This window comes from Petaurus breviceps, unplaced genomic scaffold, assembly GCF_028583685.1.
Source record: "Petaurus breviceps papuanus isolate PSGF00001 unplaced genomic scaffold, PetGlider_PUasm1.0 214, whole genome shotgun sequence".
NCBI classification, from domain to species: domain Eukaryota; kingdom Metazoa; phylum Chordata; class Mammalia; order Diprotodontia; family Petauridae; genus Petaurus; species Petaurus breviceps.
In genome coordinates this window covers 15,052,328-15,073,729 of record NW_027185863.1, presented here as the reverse complement: position 1 = coordinate 15,073,729, position 21,402 = coordinate 15,052,328, and the positions used below count along the sequence as shown (strand labels likewise).

Sequence of the window (21,402 nt, the reverse complement as noted above, 5' to 3'; positions counted from 1 at the left end):
TCACATCATCATGCAACATTCCCATTCAACATTCAGTTTTCTTCTTACTGAAAATATGTCAGAGGGACCGGTAGGTGGCGCAGTGAAAAGCATTGGCCCTGGGAGTTCAAATCCAACTCAGACACTTAATACTTACTAGCCCTGTGAGCTTGGGGGAGTCACTTAACCCCAATTGCCCAGCCTTCATCCCTCCAAAAAAAACCTCTCTTTTAGTTATTTTATAACCTCCTTGAGGGCAGAAACTGTCTTTTTTCTTGTATTTGTTCCCCATTGCTTATCACAGTGCCTGACCCAAAATAAGGACTTAATAAATGCTTGTTGACTGACTGACTTAGATGTCATTTTTCATCCAGCTGCAACTGATGGTATTTAATACATTTAGGTTCAATAAATCCAACCACTCGCTGCTCATAATTAATTGTATTGAAGAGGTGTAGATATTCGTAATCTTTCTCCTATTATATATTTCCTTCTTCCTGCTCTAAATATGCATGGACAGAAATATTTCCCTGGTACTTTGTTTCAAAAGTCTTCCAATTCTGAATGTCTCTTAATTCTGCTGTGATAGATGTTAGCCTGTCATAAAGACAAAAGGGAAAAACATAGCGAGATGCTCTTCAAGGTTCAGAATGTACAGTTTCAATTATAGATTCCAGTGTGCTATGCCAATGTCTTTCCTCCTCATCCCCTCACAAATAGGAAGATTATCGCTCAGTCATTTTTCAGTTGTGTCAGACTGTTCATGACCCCATTTGGGGTTTTCTTGGCAAAGACACTGGAGTGGTTTTGCCATCTCCTTCTCCGGCTCATTTTACAGATGAGGAAACTGAAGCAAAGAGGTGACTTGCCCAGGGTCACACAGCTAGGAAGTGTCTGAGGCCTGATTTGAACTCAGGAAGATGCATCTTCCTGACTGCAGCCTTGGCACTCTATCCGCTGCACCCCCTAGCTGCTCCAGTGGGAAGATGCTTTCCTATAATACCGTGTTTCCCCGATAATAAGACACTGTCTTATTATTTTTTTGGAAAGAAAAACACCAGAGGACTTATTTTCAGGGGAGGGCTTATGTTGTCCTGCCTCAGCTCTCCTCCGCGGCACTGCTCTCAATGGCACCAGCAAGCAAATCACTGGGGAAGAACAGGATGATGCGCTCACTGCTGCAGCTCTGCGTGCATTTCACCTGGGGGGGGGGGACGGTGCATACAGAGGGTACCGTAATGTAGCGTGTAGCACAGGGGATCACCTTCACTACAGTAGCAATCTCAATAGGGCTTATTTTCGGGGGAGGGCTTATTTTAGAGGAATCTTACACAGTAAGGGGAGGGCTTATTTTCGGGATAGGTCTTATTATCAGGGAAACACAGTAGTAATAATAATTAATAATAATAGCTAGCACTTATGTAATGCTTAAAGGTTTGTGAAGTGCTTTACATATTTTAACTCATTTGATCCTCACATAGCTCTATGATGCAGGTGCTATTCTTACCCTCATTATCAAAATTATTTGTAAAGCACTTAGGGCAGTGCCTGACATATAGTAGGAGCTCTAAAATGCTTACTCCCTTCCCATTTCACAGATGGGGAAACTAAGGCACAGAGAGGTTTAGTGGCTTTCTCGATATCACACATCTAAGTGTCTAAGGCGGGATTTGAACTCACATGCTTCTGGCTTAGAACCCCATGCACTTTCCACCTTAACACCTAGCTGCCTGATCATATAGCTAGCATTTTCATAGTGTTTTAAGTTTTGCAAAGTGCCGTACAGGTATTATTCCATTTGATCCTTACATAAACCCTGGGCAATAGGGGCTATTATCTCCATTCTATAGTTGAAGAAACTGAGGCAAATGGAGATTAAGTGTCTTGCCCAGGATCACAAATCTGAGTCCAGATTTGAATTCAGGTCTTCCTAACTCCAGCCCTATATACTGTACCACTTGGGTGACATTTTTTTGATGCAGTGAGTTGAGTGGCAGTATTTTAGGTTACTCCCTACCCTTAATTATGTAACCTAAAAGAAAGGATATGGAAGGGAGGGGGGGTAGATTATCACCATAAATAGGAGAGAAGATGAGGAGAGGAGAGAAGAGCCATCTTAAGAAATTTCATAGATTTCCTTCTTAAAGGGGATCTCTAGAATATATCACTCACCCTGTGAATGGCAAGTAGTTCAAGTCAACACTCTGTCACCTTGATCCAGGATAATAAAGAACAAGGATAAACCAAATTTACTGATTATCCCAAGGTATTATTTTTTACACCCTTGTTTCAACTTTCTCCTCTACCAAAACTTTACTCAGAGCTGTCATCAAGCTGTCATCAAACTAATTTGAGTTTTATTACCTTTCCTTAGTGACCTTTCTAGATTTGAGGTGCTAATGAGCTGTTAAAAACTAACTCCCTCGGGACTCCCTCAGGTCAGGGGTCTGAATAACAATGGTCTTTGAATAAGACAAAGTTGGCAGTGACCACCAAGTAGGGGTGGGGGGTGATTATTTTCATGAACAGAGGAAGCACCCATAACAATGAGATCATATCCAAGGTTGGGGAAAATCTGGGGGAGAACATGGACCATATGTGCATTTCATTGCAAAAATAAGGACATGGAATGATTTCTCTATAGAATAAAAGGTATGGGGAGGATTTTAAGTCCTTCTGAAATGAAGCCATAGTATACCCTGCTTCATCCTGGCCCACTAGAATATCATCATTCATCAACCAGTCTTCAGTGATTCTAACCACTTGGCACATTATAAAATGACAATATTATCAACTGAATTCAGCCATCATTCATTAAGCACATACACTATGTACAACATTGTGTTAGATGCTAGAATTTAAAAAATAAAAAGAGTCACTGTCCTCAAGGGAGCTTATAGTCTAATGGAGGAAGAGTTAATTAGGTAGTTATTTCCAATCAGAGGAACATACTAATAATAATATATTAGTGATAATAACACATAATAGGACACTGCGTAAGTATAACACCAAGTATAATTCAATAAGATCAAAGAAGGGTTCTTGACAAAGAAAATTTCAGTGAAGGTGATGCCCATCAGTTGAGGAATGGCTAAACAAGTTGTGGTAAGTGATTGTGACGGAATACTACTGTGCTACAAGAAATGATGTGCAGGTTAATGTTAGAAAAAACATGGGGGTGGCTAGGTGGCACAGTGAGTAGAGCACTGACCCTGGAGTCAGGAGGACCTGAGTTCAAAGCCAGCCTCAGAAACAACACAAAAAAAACTAGCCATGTGACCTTGGGCAAGTCACTTAACCCCAATTGCCCTCCCCCCTCCAAAAAAATTAGAAAGATTTGTATGAAATAATGAAGAGTGAAATGAGCAGAACCAAGAGAACATTGTATATATAACAACAATATTGTTCAAAACAACTGCGAAGTTCTTCTTCTGAGTATTATATATACTTGGATAACCTACAAAGGACCCAGAAAGGATTTCCAGAGAAAGAATTGATAAATAGATGTGTACATAATATGATTTTATATATATTTCTGTGTCACATGGTGGCCTTCTCTAGTGCAGAGTGGGGAGGAAGGGAGGGAGATCCTTTAGAACTTTAAATGTAATAAAGGAATCAGCTTAATTTAATTTTTTTAATTAAATTTCAGATGGAGAACACATTTTTACCAAATAGGCAATCAAGAAAGTTTTTATGAGTTGGCAGGGCCTGATCTGGGCCTTAAAGGAAAAGGATTTCAACATTGAGAAAGAGTGCTGCAGGCATGAAGGGGCCTCTGTATGAATGCAAAGAAATGGGAGAATGTTAAATAAGATCAGGGGTTGTTTGGCTGGGATGTGTAGTATGTACATGGCAGTAGGAAGGATTACGTTTGTGGTTCAGTTGCATATGACTCTTTGTGACCCCATTTGGGGTTTTCTTGGCAAAGATACTGAAACTATTTGCCATTTCCTTCTTGGGTTCATTTTACTATGAGGAAACAGACACAAACAGGGCTAAGCGTTTGCCCAAAGCTAGTGTGTCTGGGACCTGGATTTGAATTTGTGAAGACGGATCTTCCTCATTCCAAACCCGATGCTTTACCTGCTGTGCCATCCAGCTGCCCAAAGTGGGGGAGGGAGTGGATAAACTAGAATCATATTAGGAAATGGCCTTCAGTGAGGAGTTTGTATTTTATACCATAAGCAATAGGGAGCCACTGAAGTTTTTTGAAGAGGGAAGTGGTGTTGTCAAACCATACATTAGTAATATTATTTTTGGTGGCCATAGTATGATATCCTTAGTGAGAAGTAATGACAGCCTGATCTAAGGCAATAACAGTGTTAATAGAGAGAAGGAGGATATGAGAGATGTTATGGAGATAAGAACTGACAGAATTTAGTACAAATAATCTGATTTTTATCCTATTGTGTTAGAAAAAAATGCTTTTTTTTTTTATCCTCAGGGGCACAAGGTCCTTCTGGTAGCCCAGGAATTCAAGGATTTCCAGGATTCACCGCACCTTCCAATGTCTCTGGGTTACCAGGTGACAAAGGATCTCCAGGTCTATTTGGACCACAGGGTAAGTTATATAATTTTGTATTTGTGCTTTGAGATCCTTGGGTAGTTGTTAGCTAACCAGGCTGAAACAAGTATAAATCTTTCACAAGTTTTTCATTTTCACACTATCTTCTGACCATTGTCCAAAACAAAAAATGTGGCTCCAAAAACTTGTCATTTCCTTTCTGCCTAACCACACTTGCCTTTGAGGACCTGAAGAAGGACCTCGCACTGACCCAATATGTATTTAGAGTACAAAAGTCACTCCTTAAGCATGTTTTTATTGACCTGCCAGCTATTGTGATGGCAGTATCCCCTGACCTTTTTTGTCATAGTCAACTTTTGATTATTTACACCAGGAGCACATACTTCCCAATATCATAAACTTTGGAATAGACTATAGAACATTCTTTCAGAAAATCTGGCTTCCTAATTATAATTTATCTAAACTCGTGTTAAAAATTAGTCTACATTTTCTGAGCACACATCAGCCAAGATGTGGAATGTGTTAGGTAGCAAAAGGAAGTCAACATAGTTTTAAAGATTTATCATTGACAAGGTTGTCTTTTTTATTATCACTGTGAGTACCTTTGGGTCTCACACATCCACGGAGAATACCATTTAACTGCTGATGTCTACAGGTTACCAAGGCCGTCCAGGAGTACCTGGACCATCATCTCCCCCCGGAATCAAAGGAGAAATAGGAAGTCCAGGCCTTACAGGAGAAAGGGGACCCAAAGGATGGGCAGGAGATCCTGGACCCCAAGGCAGACCTGGAGTGTATGGACTCCCAGGAGAAAAAGGTAATTTTCCACAAAACTGATGAATATCTTATCCAGGTGGCAAGTGATATTTGGTCATGGATAGGAGGGGGGGGGGGGGGGGGGGGGGGGGGGTAGAAAAGAGATGGGAGAGCAGATGAAGACAGAATATTAAACTGGGGTAATTATTATTTAACATTATGAGTATTAAGACATTTAATTCAACTCGGCAAATAATTATTATGCATCAATTAAGGTCAAGGAATTATTCTGGGCACTGGGGATAGCAGATAGGGACTGGACTTCCAATTTTATTCACATAGAGAGCTACTGGTAAGTAGCTTCCTCTTCCAATGTAGGTGAGTGTCTTCTCTGCAACATATAGTTGTTGGGTTTGTTTTTTTTTTTTTTAAGGAAAACCCTAGGTAGAAGTATTATTTATTGTTGTCCGGTCATTTCAGTCATGTCCAACTCTATGTGACCCCCTTTAGGGTGTTCTTGGCAAAGATACTGAAGTGGTTTGCCATTTCCTTCTCCAGCTCATTTTACAGATGAGGAAACTGAGGCAGAGTTAAATGATTTACCCAGGGTAACACAGCTATTAAGTGTCTGAGACCTCATCAGGAAGATGAGTCTTCCTGACTCCAGGTCCAGAGCTTTATCCATTGTGCCACCTTGCTGCCCTGCAACCTGTAGACATAAAGAACTTTTAGGGTGCAGTGAATAGAGCACCAGCCCTGGAGTCAGGAGGACCTGAGTTCAAATTCGGCCTCAGAGACTTAACACAAAAATTAGCCATGTGACCTTGGGCAAGTCACTTAACTCCAATTGCCCTCCAAAAAAGCAAAAATAAGAAAGAACTTCTAGAGCATTGAGAAGTTAAATGACTTTGCCCAGGGTTACACAGCTAGTCAGTGTCAAAGTCAGGTCCTTCTGGCTCTGAGGCCACTCTGCTTCTCTGAGCACTATGCAGTAACAAAAATGAAACAGTCCTTACCCTCAAGGAGCTTACATTTTCTCTGGGGAACATTTCATGTATACTAATCCATATGCACAGATAAGCAAATGCCAGGTGAATGAAAGAGGGATAAAACTCAGATGGCTAAGGGAATTAGGAAAGGGTCCCCATAGGAGGGAACCCCTGAGATGAACTTTGAAGGAAGATAGGAGTTCTAAGAGACTGAGGTGACGTGAGAATGCAATCCAGACATGGAAGAAGAGACTGTCTATAATAGCACAGGAGTGGGGATTCAAGGCACTGTTTGGCTGGAGTGGAAGGTACATGTAGGGGAGAAACATCAAATAAATCTCAAAAGGCAGGCAGAAGCTAGAGTGTGCAGAACTCTAAATGACAAATTGAGAGCCTTGAATTTTATCTTAGAGGCAACAGAAAGCCCAAAATTCTTGAGCTGACAAATAACATAGTCAGACCTGTACTTTAAGAAGATTGTTTTGGCAACAGTGCTGAGAATGGATTAAAGAGGAGAGCTATACAAGAAGTAAGTAGACCAGTTAGAAGGCTAGGACAGTAATCCACTGGAGAGATAATGAGATTCTGTTCTAGAGTGATGGAAATATGCCTGGAGAGAAGGGGACAGAGGCATGAAATGTTCTGGAGATAGAATTGACAAGGTTTGGTAACTGGCTGGATATGAGGTGTAAGGAAAAGTTAAGGATTTGGGTTGCCAAAATGAGACTGGAAGAACATTGGTACTCTCAACAGAAATGGGGAATTTTGAAATGGCAGGTTTAAAGAAGAAGATGATGGAATCCATTGTGGATGCTGAGGTACCTGTCGGACATCCAAGTGAAATTTTCCATTCAGATTAATAGTGATGCAGAATTGGTGAGAGCAATTAGGTCTAGATACATAAATTTGGGGATTATCTACACAAATGTGACTTGATAAAGGAGATGATGAGAGAGGGGAAAGAAGAAAACAGGTGCCAGGGAAAATGTTGGGAGACCCCTGTGGCTGGGGTAAAGGAGACTGAGAAGAAGCAGATATGTAAAGAAAACCAGAGAAGACTCACAAGAACAAAGGAGGCCAGGGAGGTCAGGAATAGGGTGGTCAGTGGAGGAAGTGATACGACCACATCAAATGGTCCACTACAATTTTTTACCCTTACTGCTGGTTAACAATCCTTTGATTTGTCCCCGAATGATCCTCTAGCAATTCTCTTTAGTATTTATTCCAAAACTATTTTCTCCTCAAAACTTCTACACCGGGCAGCTAGGAGGCACAGTGAATAGAGCACCGACCCTGGAGTCAGGAAGACCTGAGTTCAAATTTGGCCTCAGACACTTAACACTTACTAGCTGTATGGCTTTGGGCAAGTCACTTAACCCCAACTGCCCTCCAAAAAAAAAGCAAAAGAAACAAAAACAAAACTTCTACACCATTCCCTCTCAGCAGAAGGAAACAGCAAACCACTCCAGTATACTCTGCCAAGAAAACGCCAAAGGTGATCATAAGAATCCAACGTAGCTGAAATGACTAAACAGCCAGAAGGAATGGGGCAGAGGGGGAAATGGAAGGGTAGGAGGCTGCCACCAAATAGAGGAATTTCAGCATTCTGGATCATGGAGGGAGAATCGATAGTGAGATCAAAAGCATGGCCAAACTGTGTGTCACTTAGAAGGGAAAATGTATGGGAAAATGTTATGGGAGTTGAGATTGATGAACTGAGAGATCCAACATACATAACATAAATGTGCTGTTTATTATATTGAAGGGCCTAAAGGACAACAAGGGCTCATGGGATACCATGGGATACCAGGAAGTGTTGGTGACAGAGGCCCCAAGGGACCAAAAGGAGACAGAGGCTTACCTGGTAAGTATGCGTCTTCAGGGCTACAAGCAATGACTTCTGCAGGGACACTGAAAGGGGCAGCTGAGGCCTAAGTCTCTATGGGAGTTTTCTCTCTGAGGACTGAAAGGGGAAAATAAATAATTTAAGGCATCCCTGTGTATCTTCTGAGTTCTCAATTGTTCCTCATTTAAATTCAACAAGCTTTATTGAATACTTAACAATGTGCCGAGCAATGTGCTAGAAAATGGGGATACAAAGACCTCCCCCCCAAAAAAAGTCCCTGCCCTCAAAGAATTTGCATTCTTTTGAGGGGAGACAAGTACACTTATAAGTATACACAAAATATTTACAGAACAAATATGATGTGATTTAGATGGTGGGTGGCGCAGAGGAGACCAGAGAAGGCCTCCCGATATGGAAGTCTGGAAACCAAGAATCTGTCGTTGGGCTTACTACTCTGACCACCCATGGAGATAGCTATAAAAGGAAATGAAATAGCCTGATATTAATACTATAGTGGAGACCACATTTGGACCCCACTCTACAGTCATTCGTACTTCATAGGCACTTAATGAAGATTTGATTTAAAATAAAAGGAAGCAGAGGCGAAACTGTTGAGATTAATTGCTGTAGATAAAAGCATGTTATTATTACCTCTGGGAATCTGATTAACAACACAAGTGAGACTTGCTTAAGAAGCCATTTTCTTTTAACCGTGCGTTCTTAAACATACCACATTTGCTACTTTGATACCTAGTAATACTATTTTCTCACCCTGTGAAGAAAAGTCCTGATAGTATTTGATAGAGGTCCACAAATTCTGTTTGCCAAGTTCTTGCTCAGATAAAGAGAATTCTTATCTATCCGGTTCTCAAAAGGTCATGTTTTTCCAGTACAGCTTTGAGATCTGCTTTTGGCAGCTACCAGTGGACATAGTCTAGGGTTTAGCTCAACAGCTAATGTTTCTTATATATCTTGGTACCTTTTCCCCTCCTTCCTAGGCACTCCTGGTGCTATTGGATCTCCTGGGATTCCAGGGGTCCCCCTGAAGATTGCCACGGAACCTGGGGTGGCAGGTCCCCATGGAAGGAGAGGGCCTGTTGGAATGCAAGGAGAGATGGGTCCCCAGGGCCCTCCAGGTGATCCAGGTAGGAACATGAACTGGAATTGAACTAGGGGGGCATCAGGGAAAATCAGGGATGACATGTTTGTCCTTTTAAAATTCATTTCTGTGAAGATTTCACATGACTGTTACATACCTAATGTAGTTATTTGTTTTCCATTGATTCTTACTAATACTAAACTTTGTGGCTGTCCAGGTTTACGGGGACTACCTGGAAAACCAGGACCCCAAGGAAGAGGTGGTATTTCAGCCCTGCCAGGATTCAGAGGTGACCAAGGTCCCGTGGGTCATCAAGGACCAGTAGGCCAAGAAGGTAAGCGATGAACCAAATCATGACAAAAGGAAGTAATATACTCCAGGCATGGAGTATAAAAGATGACATGATTGGGGCGGTCAGGTAGCACAGCGAGTAAGAGCACTGGCTCCAGTGTCGGGATGACCTGGATCAAATCCGGGCTCAGATACTCAGCACCACACCCAGAAATAACTGGCTGGGTAACCTTGAGCAAGTAACTTAACCCCGATTGCTTAAAAAAAAAAAAAAAGATGACATGATTGCTTCTCCCTTGTCAACCTTAATTAGTTTTCAAAGAGTCACTAAGCAAATGGACTGATTTCTTCTTGGTTTCCAGGTGAACCAGGACGACCAGGAAGTCCCGGGCTACCTGGCATGCCAGGCCGCAGTGTTAGCATCGGTTATCTCCTGGTGAAACACAGCCAGACTGATCAAGAGCCAATGTGTCCGGTTGGAATGAATAAACTCTGGAGTGGGTACAGTCTACTGTACTTCGAAGGCCAGGAAAAAGCACACAACCAAGACCTTGGTAGGTAGAGTCTCCGTGGTTTCTGTGACATTTCTCTAAAGTCCTTACGTGATCTGTTGGTTATTTGGCCCTAGAAGGACTACAAGTCAGAGACCTGAATGAGGTCCTTTCATCACCTGTCAGTTATCTTCTTCCATTGAATCATGGGTAATCACAAACATTTGTAAATCAAGATCATAATAATAATATAAAATTAAAATAGAACAATAAATAAGATAACTGATCATGAAAATAAATCTTTCAAACATCCTAAATTTCACAACAATAATAATGGGACATGAAATAATTCCCTGCCTTTTTAATCTTCTATGGGTCCATCAGGGCCTCTCTATGCCCATCTTTACCTTTGAAATTTCCCATTTACATATTTTCATCTTCGCAAGTTTTGTCCCATGTACCACAAATGAGTTATGAGTAATAAAAGAAATCGTTTTCAGTGCCACAAATATCCCCTTGTCCTTTGTGTAAAGTATTCCTGACTTCAAGAGTAAGAGAAAAGAAGACTACATGTTATCACTTAGGGGGTGGTCTTCTTTTCATGTTGACTGTCCTGCTACATAAAGCTAAAAGAGCTCGATGTGGACAGGAAGGACAAGGGAAGACCTATCAAGTATAATTGAAGTTCTCAGGGAATGGCAGTCTGGCAGGCCCCTCAGCCACATGTGCTGGCTTCCTGCAGTAGAAAGCAGTCTCTTTGAAGATGATGACTTTTGTTTTGGGAATTCTGGCACATGGTACATAGTAGGTGTTTAATCGGTGCCTGCTGATTGTTCCAGCTGCCCCTCCTTTTCCACTAGTGAGGCTTAGTAGTCTGCAGAAGAGTGTGTTGGCTAAATCAGCTAAATAAAGACCATAAGGGCTAGTCAGGCCAACTAGAATTGCTGGAACTAAAAAAATGAATTGAATCCTATTATAAGAATCACAATGAATAAGATGTTACATGAAGGCACATTTCGAGGATTGCTGCTAACCATCCCAGTGGTGTGAGGTGCTCAGCTTGGGTCTCACACACTGTGCCAGTGATAGTTTCCTTGAAAGGGGCACCTTAGCACAGTGCAATGCCTGGCACATAGTAGGTCTGCTTATTGACCCACTAAAGAACCTCGATTATCTTCCTTCTTACTCTATCCTTGTTCTCTTATCAGGCAGTGTCCATTCTGCCTAAGCAACAGGAAAGGGTCTCTCCTAAACAACCTAATAAATGAGCACTTTGGGGCAGCTAGGTGGTGCAGTGAATAGAGCACCAGCCCTGGAGTCAGGAGGACCTGGGTTCAGATCCGGCCTCAGACACTTAATACAAAAAATAGCCGTGTGACCTTGGGCAAGTCACTTAACCCCAATTGCCCTCCAAAAAGCAAAATAAAAATAAATAAGCACTTCCCCTGAGACTATTTGGAAAATAAACAGCAGACCCAATGAATAAAGGAGTAGGTATATTATCAATCATTTTTTAAAAATAATGTCTCTAGGGGCTGCTAGATGGCGCAGCGAATAGACCACCGGCCCTGGAGTCAGAAGGACCTGAGTTCAAATTTGGCCTCAGACACTTAACACTTACTAGCTGTGTGACCTTGGGGAAGTTACTTAACCCCAATTGTTTAGGGGCAGCCAGGTGGCTCAGTGAGTAAGAACACTGGCCCCAGAGTCAGGATGACCTGGGATAGAATCCGGGCTCCAATACTTAGCACCACACCCAGAAATAACTGGCCATGTAACCTTGAGCAAGTTACTTAACCCCAACTGCTTTAAAAAAATAATAATAATAATAATAATGTCTCTAGGGGCTGCTAGATGCCGCAGTGAATAGACCACAGGCCCTGGAGTCAGGAGGACCTGAGTTCAAATTTGGCCTCAGATACTTAACACTTACTAACTGTGTGACCTTGGGCAAGTCACGTAACCTCAATTGCACTGCCTTCTCCCCTCAAAAAAAAAGACAAAAATAATAATGTTTCTGCTCTCTTGTTTGGTGTTTTCATATATGCTTGCCAGGGAACTATTTTCCACAGGCTTCTTGATATAAGAAAATAGAAAACAAGATGATGTGGTAGGGAGGGATAAATTTTAGCAAGGATGAATGGAATATACACAAATTTATTATTTAAAGAATATTGGCAGACAGGAGACTGAATACATTTTGGAGAAAACTGCAGTGTACCTGTACAGGGGTGGGAAACCTGCAGCCTAAAGGCCATATGTGACCCTCTAGGTCCTCAAGTGCAGTCCTTTGACAGAATCCAAACTTCACAGAACAAATCCCAAAAGGATGTTTGAAATTTGGAGCCAGGGAGAGTAGTAAGCCCCAGCTTTCATGTGTTGTCATTCCTGGGAAGAATCTCTTCCAGCCCAGAGCGGGTTGTTTGAACTCTTGGCCTGGCTTTGTTTTGGCAGGACTGGCTGGCTCGTGCTTGGCTCGTTTCAGTACCATGCCTTTCCTGTACTGCAACCCTGGAGATGTCTGCCATTATGCCAGCCGGAATGACAAGTCCTACTGGCTCTCCACAACTGCACCACTGCCCATGATGCCTGTGGCAGAAGAGGAAATCAAGCCCTATATCAGCCGCTGCTCTGTGTGCGAAGCCCCTGCCGTGGCCATCGCTGTCCACAGCCAAGATGTCTCCATCCCCCACTGCCCTGCAGGGTGGCGCAGCCTGTGGATTGGCTACTCCTTCCTCATGGTATGTACCGCTTTTCCAGCCTTCTTCTTAAATAGGAGAGAAACCGCCAGGAACTGGCCTGCTAGGCAGCCGTTTGAACGCAGTCTTAGGTAAGTGTCCAAAAGAGCTGCCTGAATGTTTGGTGGCTTGTTAGGCCAGAGCGTGGCAGAGTCCAGAAATACTGGGTTTGGAATCAGATCTGCATTTGAGCCTCAGTTCCTCTCCTCAGAGTAATTTTAAGCAAATCTTATAACCTTTCTCAGTTTTATCATCTCTAAAATGTGAGTTAGACTAGATAATCCAAGAGCTTTCTTCTTGCTCTAATTTGTGATTCTGTTAGCCTGTGCTCTGTCTTGGCAAATATGGAACTGGGATGATGGCCATGAATTGCCAGAAGTTAGATATAGGGGCAAATAGTGACTGAAGGGGCAGCTAAGTGGTGCAGTGAATAGAGAGCTGCCCTTGAAGTCAGGAGGACCTGAGTTCAAATCCAGCCTCAGACACTTAACATGTACTAGCTGTGTGACCTTGGGCAAGTCACTTAACCCCAATTGCCCTGCCTTTCCCCTCCAAAAAAAAAAAATCACCTAATCCAAATGCCTTGTTTTACAAATGTGGAAACTGAGACCCAGATAAGTTTAGTGGCTTGCCCACTTAACTGTCACAGGAAAGTAGAGGGAAGAGTTTCAAATCTTTTGTTCCAAATTTTTTTTACTTTTACTTTTACTTCTTTTACTCCAAATCTTGTACTGTGTCCCCTGCATAACCCTATATCAGAACAGGTTACCAGGGAGATCATAACTGGTCCTTATAAACCTTTAACAGAAGATATAAAAAGGCAGCTCTCAGCTTTGGATGGTCAGTTTTGATCCTACTTAAAGGGGACAGAATAGGCTACTGGAATTTTCTTTTGCTCCTAAAATTAAATAATCTAACGGTGAAGGGAGAAACACAAATTAGAGGGGAAAAAATCTAATTTTTATTTCTTAGTGCTGATAACAGTAGTGCTTGAGAACACCAAATCTGTTCATTTGCAGAAAACATCAAATTTGAAGTGGGCCCCAACCTAGTCAAAACTAGAGTAGTATGGACATATGTTCAGGAAGCAAATAAAATCAGCATCCAAGTCTGATGTAACAGATACATTCTGGTTCAGTCTAATTAGTATGCAAAGCTCTGTACAATAGAAGGCAAACTTTCTGACTGTCAGGGAGCTTATCATTTGATATTAATTTCAAGGGATTCCTAAAACAATTTCTTTCATCTGGTGGCAGCCTCCGCAGTCCCTTTGCGAAATAGGTAAGGAAGAAGTTTTGTTAAGTTGGTTTTTTTTTTAATTCCCATTTTAAACTTTTAAAATCAAATGAGCTTCCTCCCTTCTGAAAGACTAATTACATATTATCCTAAGAAAGGTCAGAGCAGCCCCTTTCCTCATTAGCAATTACATTTCAAATTAATGTCATTAGAGCAGATTAATAGGATTTGCACATTTAATCTTCCGCTTACACATCCCAATAACAGTGGTCTGAGGTTCTTTTCCACAAACAGCATGAGCGATAAGACAGGACAGAGATCACAAAGTCCTCTGATAACATGCTGAGGGAGGGGATAGCCGCATGGTATGTGAGGTCTGGAATTCTAAAATTCCCAGAACTCCAGATAAATTCTCTGTCAGCCTTCCAGGTAGATAAGTTGAGTTTACTGTTTGTTCTCTTTGTGTGTGTCTGTGTCTGCCTGTCTTTGTGGTAGGGTCTTAAATACTAAAACCATCAGTGGCTTTGTCTGTACAGTAACTACCCAGTGATCTTTTCTGTCCTTGACCAAAATAAAGTTTATTGTTGCATACTGAGGACTCTTGGCATCATAGACTGATAACATAACAGAGATGAGCCCACAAGGGGAAGGTACAGCAGAGGCAAATGGCCCTAAAAATGGTGCTCAGCTAGACAGTTGCCAGCTAACCAATGACACAGAATCAAGTTCAGAGGTTTGCTCTAAGCGAGCAAACTGTCACGTGGAATAGCAGCAGCATTCGAATCCAGGTCCTCTGAGTCCAAATCTAGCATTGTCTCCCCTGCATTATGCCGAGAGATAGAAACAAAAGGAAACATACCTTTAAATCCCCATTTTTCTCTTTGTTGACCTTGAGCTATATCTGTATCCATTTATCAGGTGCCACTAGCTGCCCTCCTATGGAGTCTGTAACTCCAGGGAACTCTGGAACAGGAATTTAAGGAGGATCACCACTCTCCCAAGCCATATCCCAGAGAGGATGTGAAGAAATTCCACTCACTGTAGACAGTGACCATCATACAGTCACTAAGACACGTGTTCTACTTTGCCTTATTCTTAGTAACCTAGGGTCTATGGACCCCCAACAGGATCACAAATACATTTTCAGGAGGTCCATGAACTTAGAGGAGAAAAAAATACATATTTATTCCAAAATAATTTATTATTCTTACAATCCTATGTACCATGTGTATTGAGAAAAAAATACATATTTATTCCAAAATAATTTATTATTCTTACAATCCTATGTACCATGTGTATTTTAAAACATTGTACTGAGAAGAGGTCCATGGGCTTCACTAGACTGACAAAGGGGTCTATGACACAGGAAAGGTTAAGAAGTCACTTTAGTGATTAGAACGAGGCCTATTCAGCTTCTCTAGGAAAACTAACAATCTCATTGTAGGACCTTGCCAATTTCGTACGGGTCAGTAGACAAAAGACCATTTTATTTTGCTTCCAAGTTGCTGAAACCTGGTATCTACAGACTCCAAAGTTGGTGGCAATTAAATGTGTCCTGTCAATATAAATGAAATGAAATTGACATCGAGACAATACTCTTTGAGGAGAGGCACTTTTTTTTTGCTTTGGGGGGGGGGAGGCAATTGGAGTTAAGTGACTTGCCCAAGGTCACACAGCTAGTTTTGTGTTAAGTGTCTGAGGCCAGATTTGAAATCAGGTCCTCCTGACTCCAGGGCCGATGCTCTATTCATTGTGCCACCTAGCCGCCCCGAGGAGAGGTACTTTTTATCCCTAGTATTTAGCACAGTGACTGCCATATAGTAGGAATTTTATTAAATGCTTGATGAAAGCAGGATAGCTTTTAAAGTGACACTGAATTTTTTATATACTTTTTAAAAAGCAAGTTGTACATATTTCATGGTTTTATGAACTATAATCTGCTTTTCCTGTTTACTTTGTGTATAGAAATGTTCTTTCTTTTTTTGTTGTTGTTCATTAAATTCAGAAAAAAATTAATTCATTAAATTCAGGGTGAAAAACTATTTTTTAAAACTTATTGATTGAAAAAGAGTAAGACAGCAAAGCAAGACCCTTTATAAAGTTAAATTTGAGGGACAGAAATAGCCCCCAGCCTTCTAAGCTAATCATGTCATTTCAAGCTTTTACAGAAAACCAAATGAGGCAATAAATGTATCACACATCAATACATCAATATTTTATAAACCCTGCTTAAATGTCAGCTGTTATTACAATTATTCTGCTTTACCCATAGTGTATTTTAATACAATCAGAAAAGTCCAGTTTTTGAAATTGTACTGTAACACCTAAAATCACTCTACAATCTAGGTTCTTCTTTCCTCTGGGATTCATGGTATTTTACAAATACTTCTTTAATCTTTATAACATTCTTTTGACGTGGATTATTTTTCTACAATTTTAGATTTATATCTACTATGCTTATTCCAAAGGGGGTGACGGTTTATACATAGACTTTTAAACTATCCTGCTAACTACTAGAAGTACAAATTTTAGGTTACTAGTCTATTATTTATATGTACATAGTGACAAACAATTCAGCAAAACTAATGTATCAAAAATTCTGACATTATATACACAGTGCTCTGAGTCTAGAATCTATCTCCTCTGTAAAGAGGCAAGTGAGACTCCTTTGTTATGTTCTGTTTTTCTAATTCTTACTATTGTCAGAATGCTCGAAAAAAGATGCCACTGATTTGTGGTTCCACCAAAAACACAATAGAAAACCCGTTTCCTAGCTGTCTTGCTAACTTTGAATTTTATTATTTTAATTTTTTTCCAATACAGTGGCACCTAAAATTGTTTTGTATTTCATTTATTAGATTGAGTTTAAATACGTTTAAAAATAATTAACAATTTCCCCTTTTTAAAATTGTTTATACCCTTAAACAATGTATATCTAAACTTGTATCAATCAATGAAACATTTTATCAATAAACATAAGCACCTACTATGTGCAGGCACTATGCTAAGCACTGAGGACAGAAAAAGAGGCAGAAGATAGTCCCTACTTTCAAGGAGCTCATGTTAGATTCAGAATGCTTAAAGTTAATATCACCTAACTTCTCTGGGTATATCAGCTTCTTCTCTGTAAAATGCTAAATCAGAGGGCTGTTTAACCTTTTTGTGTCATGAGTTTATAGCAAAATTTATGGACCCCTTCTCAGAATAGTGCTGTTTTTTTTATTTCAATTTATTATTTATTTAGTTTTTCATTCATTTTTTTTTTAATTTTAAGTTCCAGATTCTCTCACTCCCTCATTGAGAAGGCAAGCAATATATCAGTTATACATGTGAAGTCATGCAAAACATTTCCACATTGGCCATATTGTAAGAAAAAAAGAAAGAAAGAAAGAAAGCAACAAAAATAAAGTGAAAAAAGTATGCTTCAGTCTGTACATGGAGTTCTCTTTGTGGAGATGGATAGCATTTTTGATTATGCCCTCTGGGCATAGTTCCAAATTGTTCTCCAGAATGATTGGATCAGTTCACAACTTCACCAACAGTAGATTGCAGGACACACTTTTAAATCTCATCTATATCATTAACGTTTTCTCAAGTTTAGACAACAAACAGAACAACAAATGAAGTTTTGACTTGTCATATTTGCCAATTTCTGAAGTGTGAAATGCTTATTCTGAAAATTAGCAGTCAGCTCTTAGGAGTCAGTTTAAGAGGACTAAACCATGAAGTTCTAAAATGAGGCCATCTGACGCCATGTTTCCTTCCAAATTTATAGCAAGATGTTCTCTTCCTCACTTCCCATCGTAGAAGGCTAATTTATTTATTCGTTTTGCTTTTGTGTTCCCCTCTTATAGCACACCGCGGCCGGTGATGAGGGTGGTGGACAGTCACTGGTGTCTCCTGGCAGCTGTCTGGAGGATTTCAGGGCCACACCTTTCATCGAATGCAACGGGGGCCGAGGAACCTGTCACTACTTTGCCAACAAGTACAGCTTTTGGCTCACCACCATTCCAGAGCAGAACTTCCAGGCCTCCCCCTCGGCAGATACCCTCAAAGCAGGGCTCATCCGAACTCACATCAGTCGTTGCCAAGTCTGCATGAAGAACCTATAACACTTTCCCAGAGGCCCGAGGGAGAAAGAGAGGAACGGGCTTCTTTGTTGCCTTGACATGCCAAAGAAAGTCAATTTTGGTGCTTAACTTATTACCTCAGATGCTGAACAGGTTGATTTTTTTTAAACTAAAGGAATTTGGCACCAGCACTTACACTAGTCACTTCTCTAATATTAAATAGACTCTTGCCTGTCTAACTTTATCCCCATTTCAAAATGAACCCTCATCTTTTTTCTAACACTCTGACCCTTCAAACCAAGTAACCACTAATAGATGAACTACTACCAAACATGTCACACTGGGTAAGCAAATAACACTATGTTGAACTAATTCAATAGTGTGTTTTATATACATATATGTACACACATCATACTTTCCATTGCAGCTGAATATTAACAGATTTGTGCTCACTTAATGGAATCATGAAAGGTGGGGCAAGAAAATGAAAACACATGGTCTGAATTGGTAGAAACTCCCAGGAAGACATAGGCTATCCTCCCACATTATTGCAACCTGACCATTGCATAGTAGGAATGTCAATGTCTTTAATCTATGAGCTTACTTACCTTTTGGCCTTTTAGACTGAAAAATCACACTGTGCAGTATTTTCTAGCCATCAAGATAGCGTTATAAAAATATTTTTCTTTATACTCAAATTCTAAATAAATTCTCTTCACACAGAAAATATTTAAGGACCTGTTATATACACGCACCAGGGTGAACAGTGATTTTTCAGAAGTTTTTGCCTATTTTCACATAACTTGTTAACAGTTCTCTTTGCTGCATTAATATAAAATTGGACAATAGAAAGTCATAAGACTACAAAATTAGAAAAGACATCTTAGCTACCATTTAATCTAACTCACTTATTTCACACATATGAAAACTGGGGCCTAGAGAGGGAAACTGACTTTTTGCAAGGCCACACAACAGAGCCAGGACTGGAATCCAGGACTCTTACTAATATTTCAGTAGTCTTTCCCTCTGTGCTGTCTCCACTTTGAGACAAGTTTATTACCAACAATATCTTTTGGAAGAATGAACTTCTAAAATTTTAAAATTTGTGTCTTCCATTACCGCAAGTTATCATGAAAAAGTTATGTTTCATTCCTTTTAGTAATTTGTGCTTTTTATGATTGTTCTACCTTGGCTATAACTATAACAAAATAAAAGTGTTCCTGATTTATTTTCTAAATCCTAAATTGTTGCCTGTGTTTGATTTTCTGATATTTGTAGATCAAAAAAATTTACATAAATACATGCAGCATAATACATTTGATATTTCAAGAGATTGGCGATCTTATAAACAAGCTCCTATACTTGACAAGTTACTAAGAAAACTTCTCTCTGTCTCTGTCTGTCTCTGTCTCTCTCTCTCCTCTCTCTCTGTCTCTCTAATGCTTTGATGCTAAAACTCTGCTTTTTCTTCCCAATGTCTACCCAAGCCTAGACTGTATTCTATACCTCTGGCCCACAGCTGTCTTTCACCTTTTGAAGCTATTTATTGAGAGACATAGACTGAGATGCAGAAAGATGGACAGACAGACAGACCTGAGACAAAGACTGAGACTGAAACACAGATTGAGAGAGAGAGAGAGAGAGACTGAGAGACAGAAAATTTGAGAATTGGAGACAGAAAAATAGACAGATTAAGAGACAGAGATTGAGAAAGATAATAGAAATTGAAAGAGAGGAAGACAGACACAAAAACAGAAACTGAGAGACAGGAACACAGAGAAGGGGAGGAACTTATAAAAGTTTGTTAAAATGTGTTGCTTGTTAGAATTTGTGAGAAACGCTCTAACCATTACCAATGTGAATTTTTGGGAAAAAAAGCATAATATGCTTTCCAACTATTAGCACCAGAGTTCTTTCATGGAAAGTCATTAATTAGGCCCCCTGACATACAAATGGAATTAATGTGAACTTAAAATCAGATAACATCAATATATTCATTGGACGAAATAAGAGTCTGAAAGGGTATAAATAAGAGTAATTGTTTCTGTAGAGAACACCATGACAAGTTTTTTTTTAAGTTTTAGTGATGCATTACTGCTGCTTTTAAATATTTCTTCCTTCATCATACCTCCTACCAACCCAAGGGGGGGAAAAAAGAGCCTTCCCTTGTAGTAAGTTTTCATTGAAATACTCATCCAGGCATGCAGCCTTAATGATAGCCTCTTTTGGTCTTGATGCTTTGAAATAATTTCAAAGAACATTATCTTCAGCATCTAAAAGAAAACTTTTATGTTTAATCTCTTTAAAGAAAAAAATCTATTTGGTGAAATAAATAAAGAAATTGACTGAACTTCCTTGACGTTATATTCTCAATTGATGGAACAACTGTCCAAGGGATACCATCAAAAACAGTATTTGCTCCTTATTTCCCCTAAAGCTAAGATAGGCACAAAAATAATTTTTGGTTGAAAATTTTTGGGGCAGGTAGGTGGCTCAGTGAATAGAGCATCAGCCCTGAAGTCAGGAGGGCCTGAGTTCAAATCTGGCCTCAGACACTTAACACTTACTAGCTGTGTGACCTTGGGCAAGTCACTTAACCCCAATTGCCCTGCCTTCCACACTGCGAAAAAAAAAAAGAAAATTTTTGCCTGTTTGGTTCTTAGATTTTTTATGTCTGTTCTTAGCACATTTCTTGACTCATAATAGGTGCATAATAAATGCTTGTTAATTTGACTTGGTTCACAATTAATGGGAATAGTCTTCCATTCAAAAAGCAATCTCAGCCTTAAAGCTTGAGTACATGGGGTCAGAAGCACAAGAGCAAGATTATTCTTAAACTTCTAATTACATAAAAAAGTTAAACTATAAAACGTAAACTTAAAACAATAAAATCCCAGTGACTCAAAGTTGCAAATTTATGCATCTTGTTTATGCAAATTAAAAGTAACTGTTAGATCAGAGATTCTTAACTTTTTTATGTCTGGTAAAGCCTATGAACTCCCTTCTCAGATTAATGTTTTTAAATGCATAAAATACATAGGGCTACAAAGGAAATTATATTGAAATATAGTAGGTTAGGGGCGGCCAGGTAGCACAGCGAGTAACAGCACCGGCTCCAGTGTCGGGATGACCTGGATCAAATCCGGGTTCAGATACTCAGCACCACCCAGAAATAACTGGCCTTGTAACCTTGAGCAAGTTACAATTGCTTAAAAAAAAAAAAAAAGAAATATAGTAGGTAGGTGGAGCCCAGCCTGGAATCAGGAAGATTCATCTTCCTGAATTCAAATCTGGCCTCAGACACTTACTGGCTGTGTGACACTAGGCAAGTCACTTAACCCTGTTTGCCTCAGTTTCCTCATCTGTAAAATGAGCTGGA

General features: G+C 40.0%; 1 protein-coding gene across 2 annotated transcripts in view; it reads left to right on the top strand.

The window, feature by feature from the left end:
• Positions 1–19,267, top strand: part of COL4A2 (collagen type IV alpha 2 chain) — a 301,862-nt gene extending 282,595 nt beyond the window's left edge. For both annotated transcript variants that reach the window (XM_069094108.1, XM_069094110.1), the window contains exons 41-48: positions 4,427–4,543; positions 5,163–5,324; positions 8,018–8,116; positions 9,097–9,243; positions 9,415–9,531; positions 9,851–10,042; positions 12,434–12,720; positions 17,808–19,267. In XM_069094108.1, the coding sequence (XP_068950209.1) occupies positions 4,427–4,543; positions 5,163–5,324; positions 8,018–8,116; positions 9,097–9,243; positions 9,415–9,531; positions 9,851–10,042; positions 12,434–12,720; positions 17,808–18,065 (1,379 nt within the window). In that variant the 3' untranslated portion in view covers positions 18,066–19,267. The remainder of the gene's footprint in view (positions 1–4,426; positions 4,544–5,162; positions 5,325–8,017; positions 8,117–9,096; positions 9,244–9,414; positions 9,532–9,850; positions 10,043–12,433; positions 12,721–17,807) is intronic.
• Positions 19,268–21,402: the final 2,135 nt, after the last annotated feature.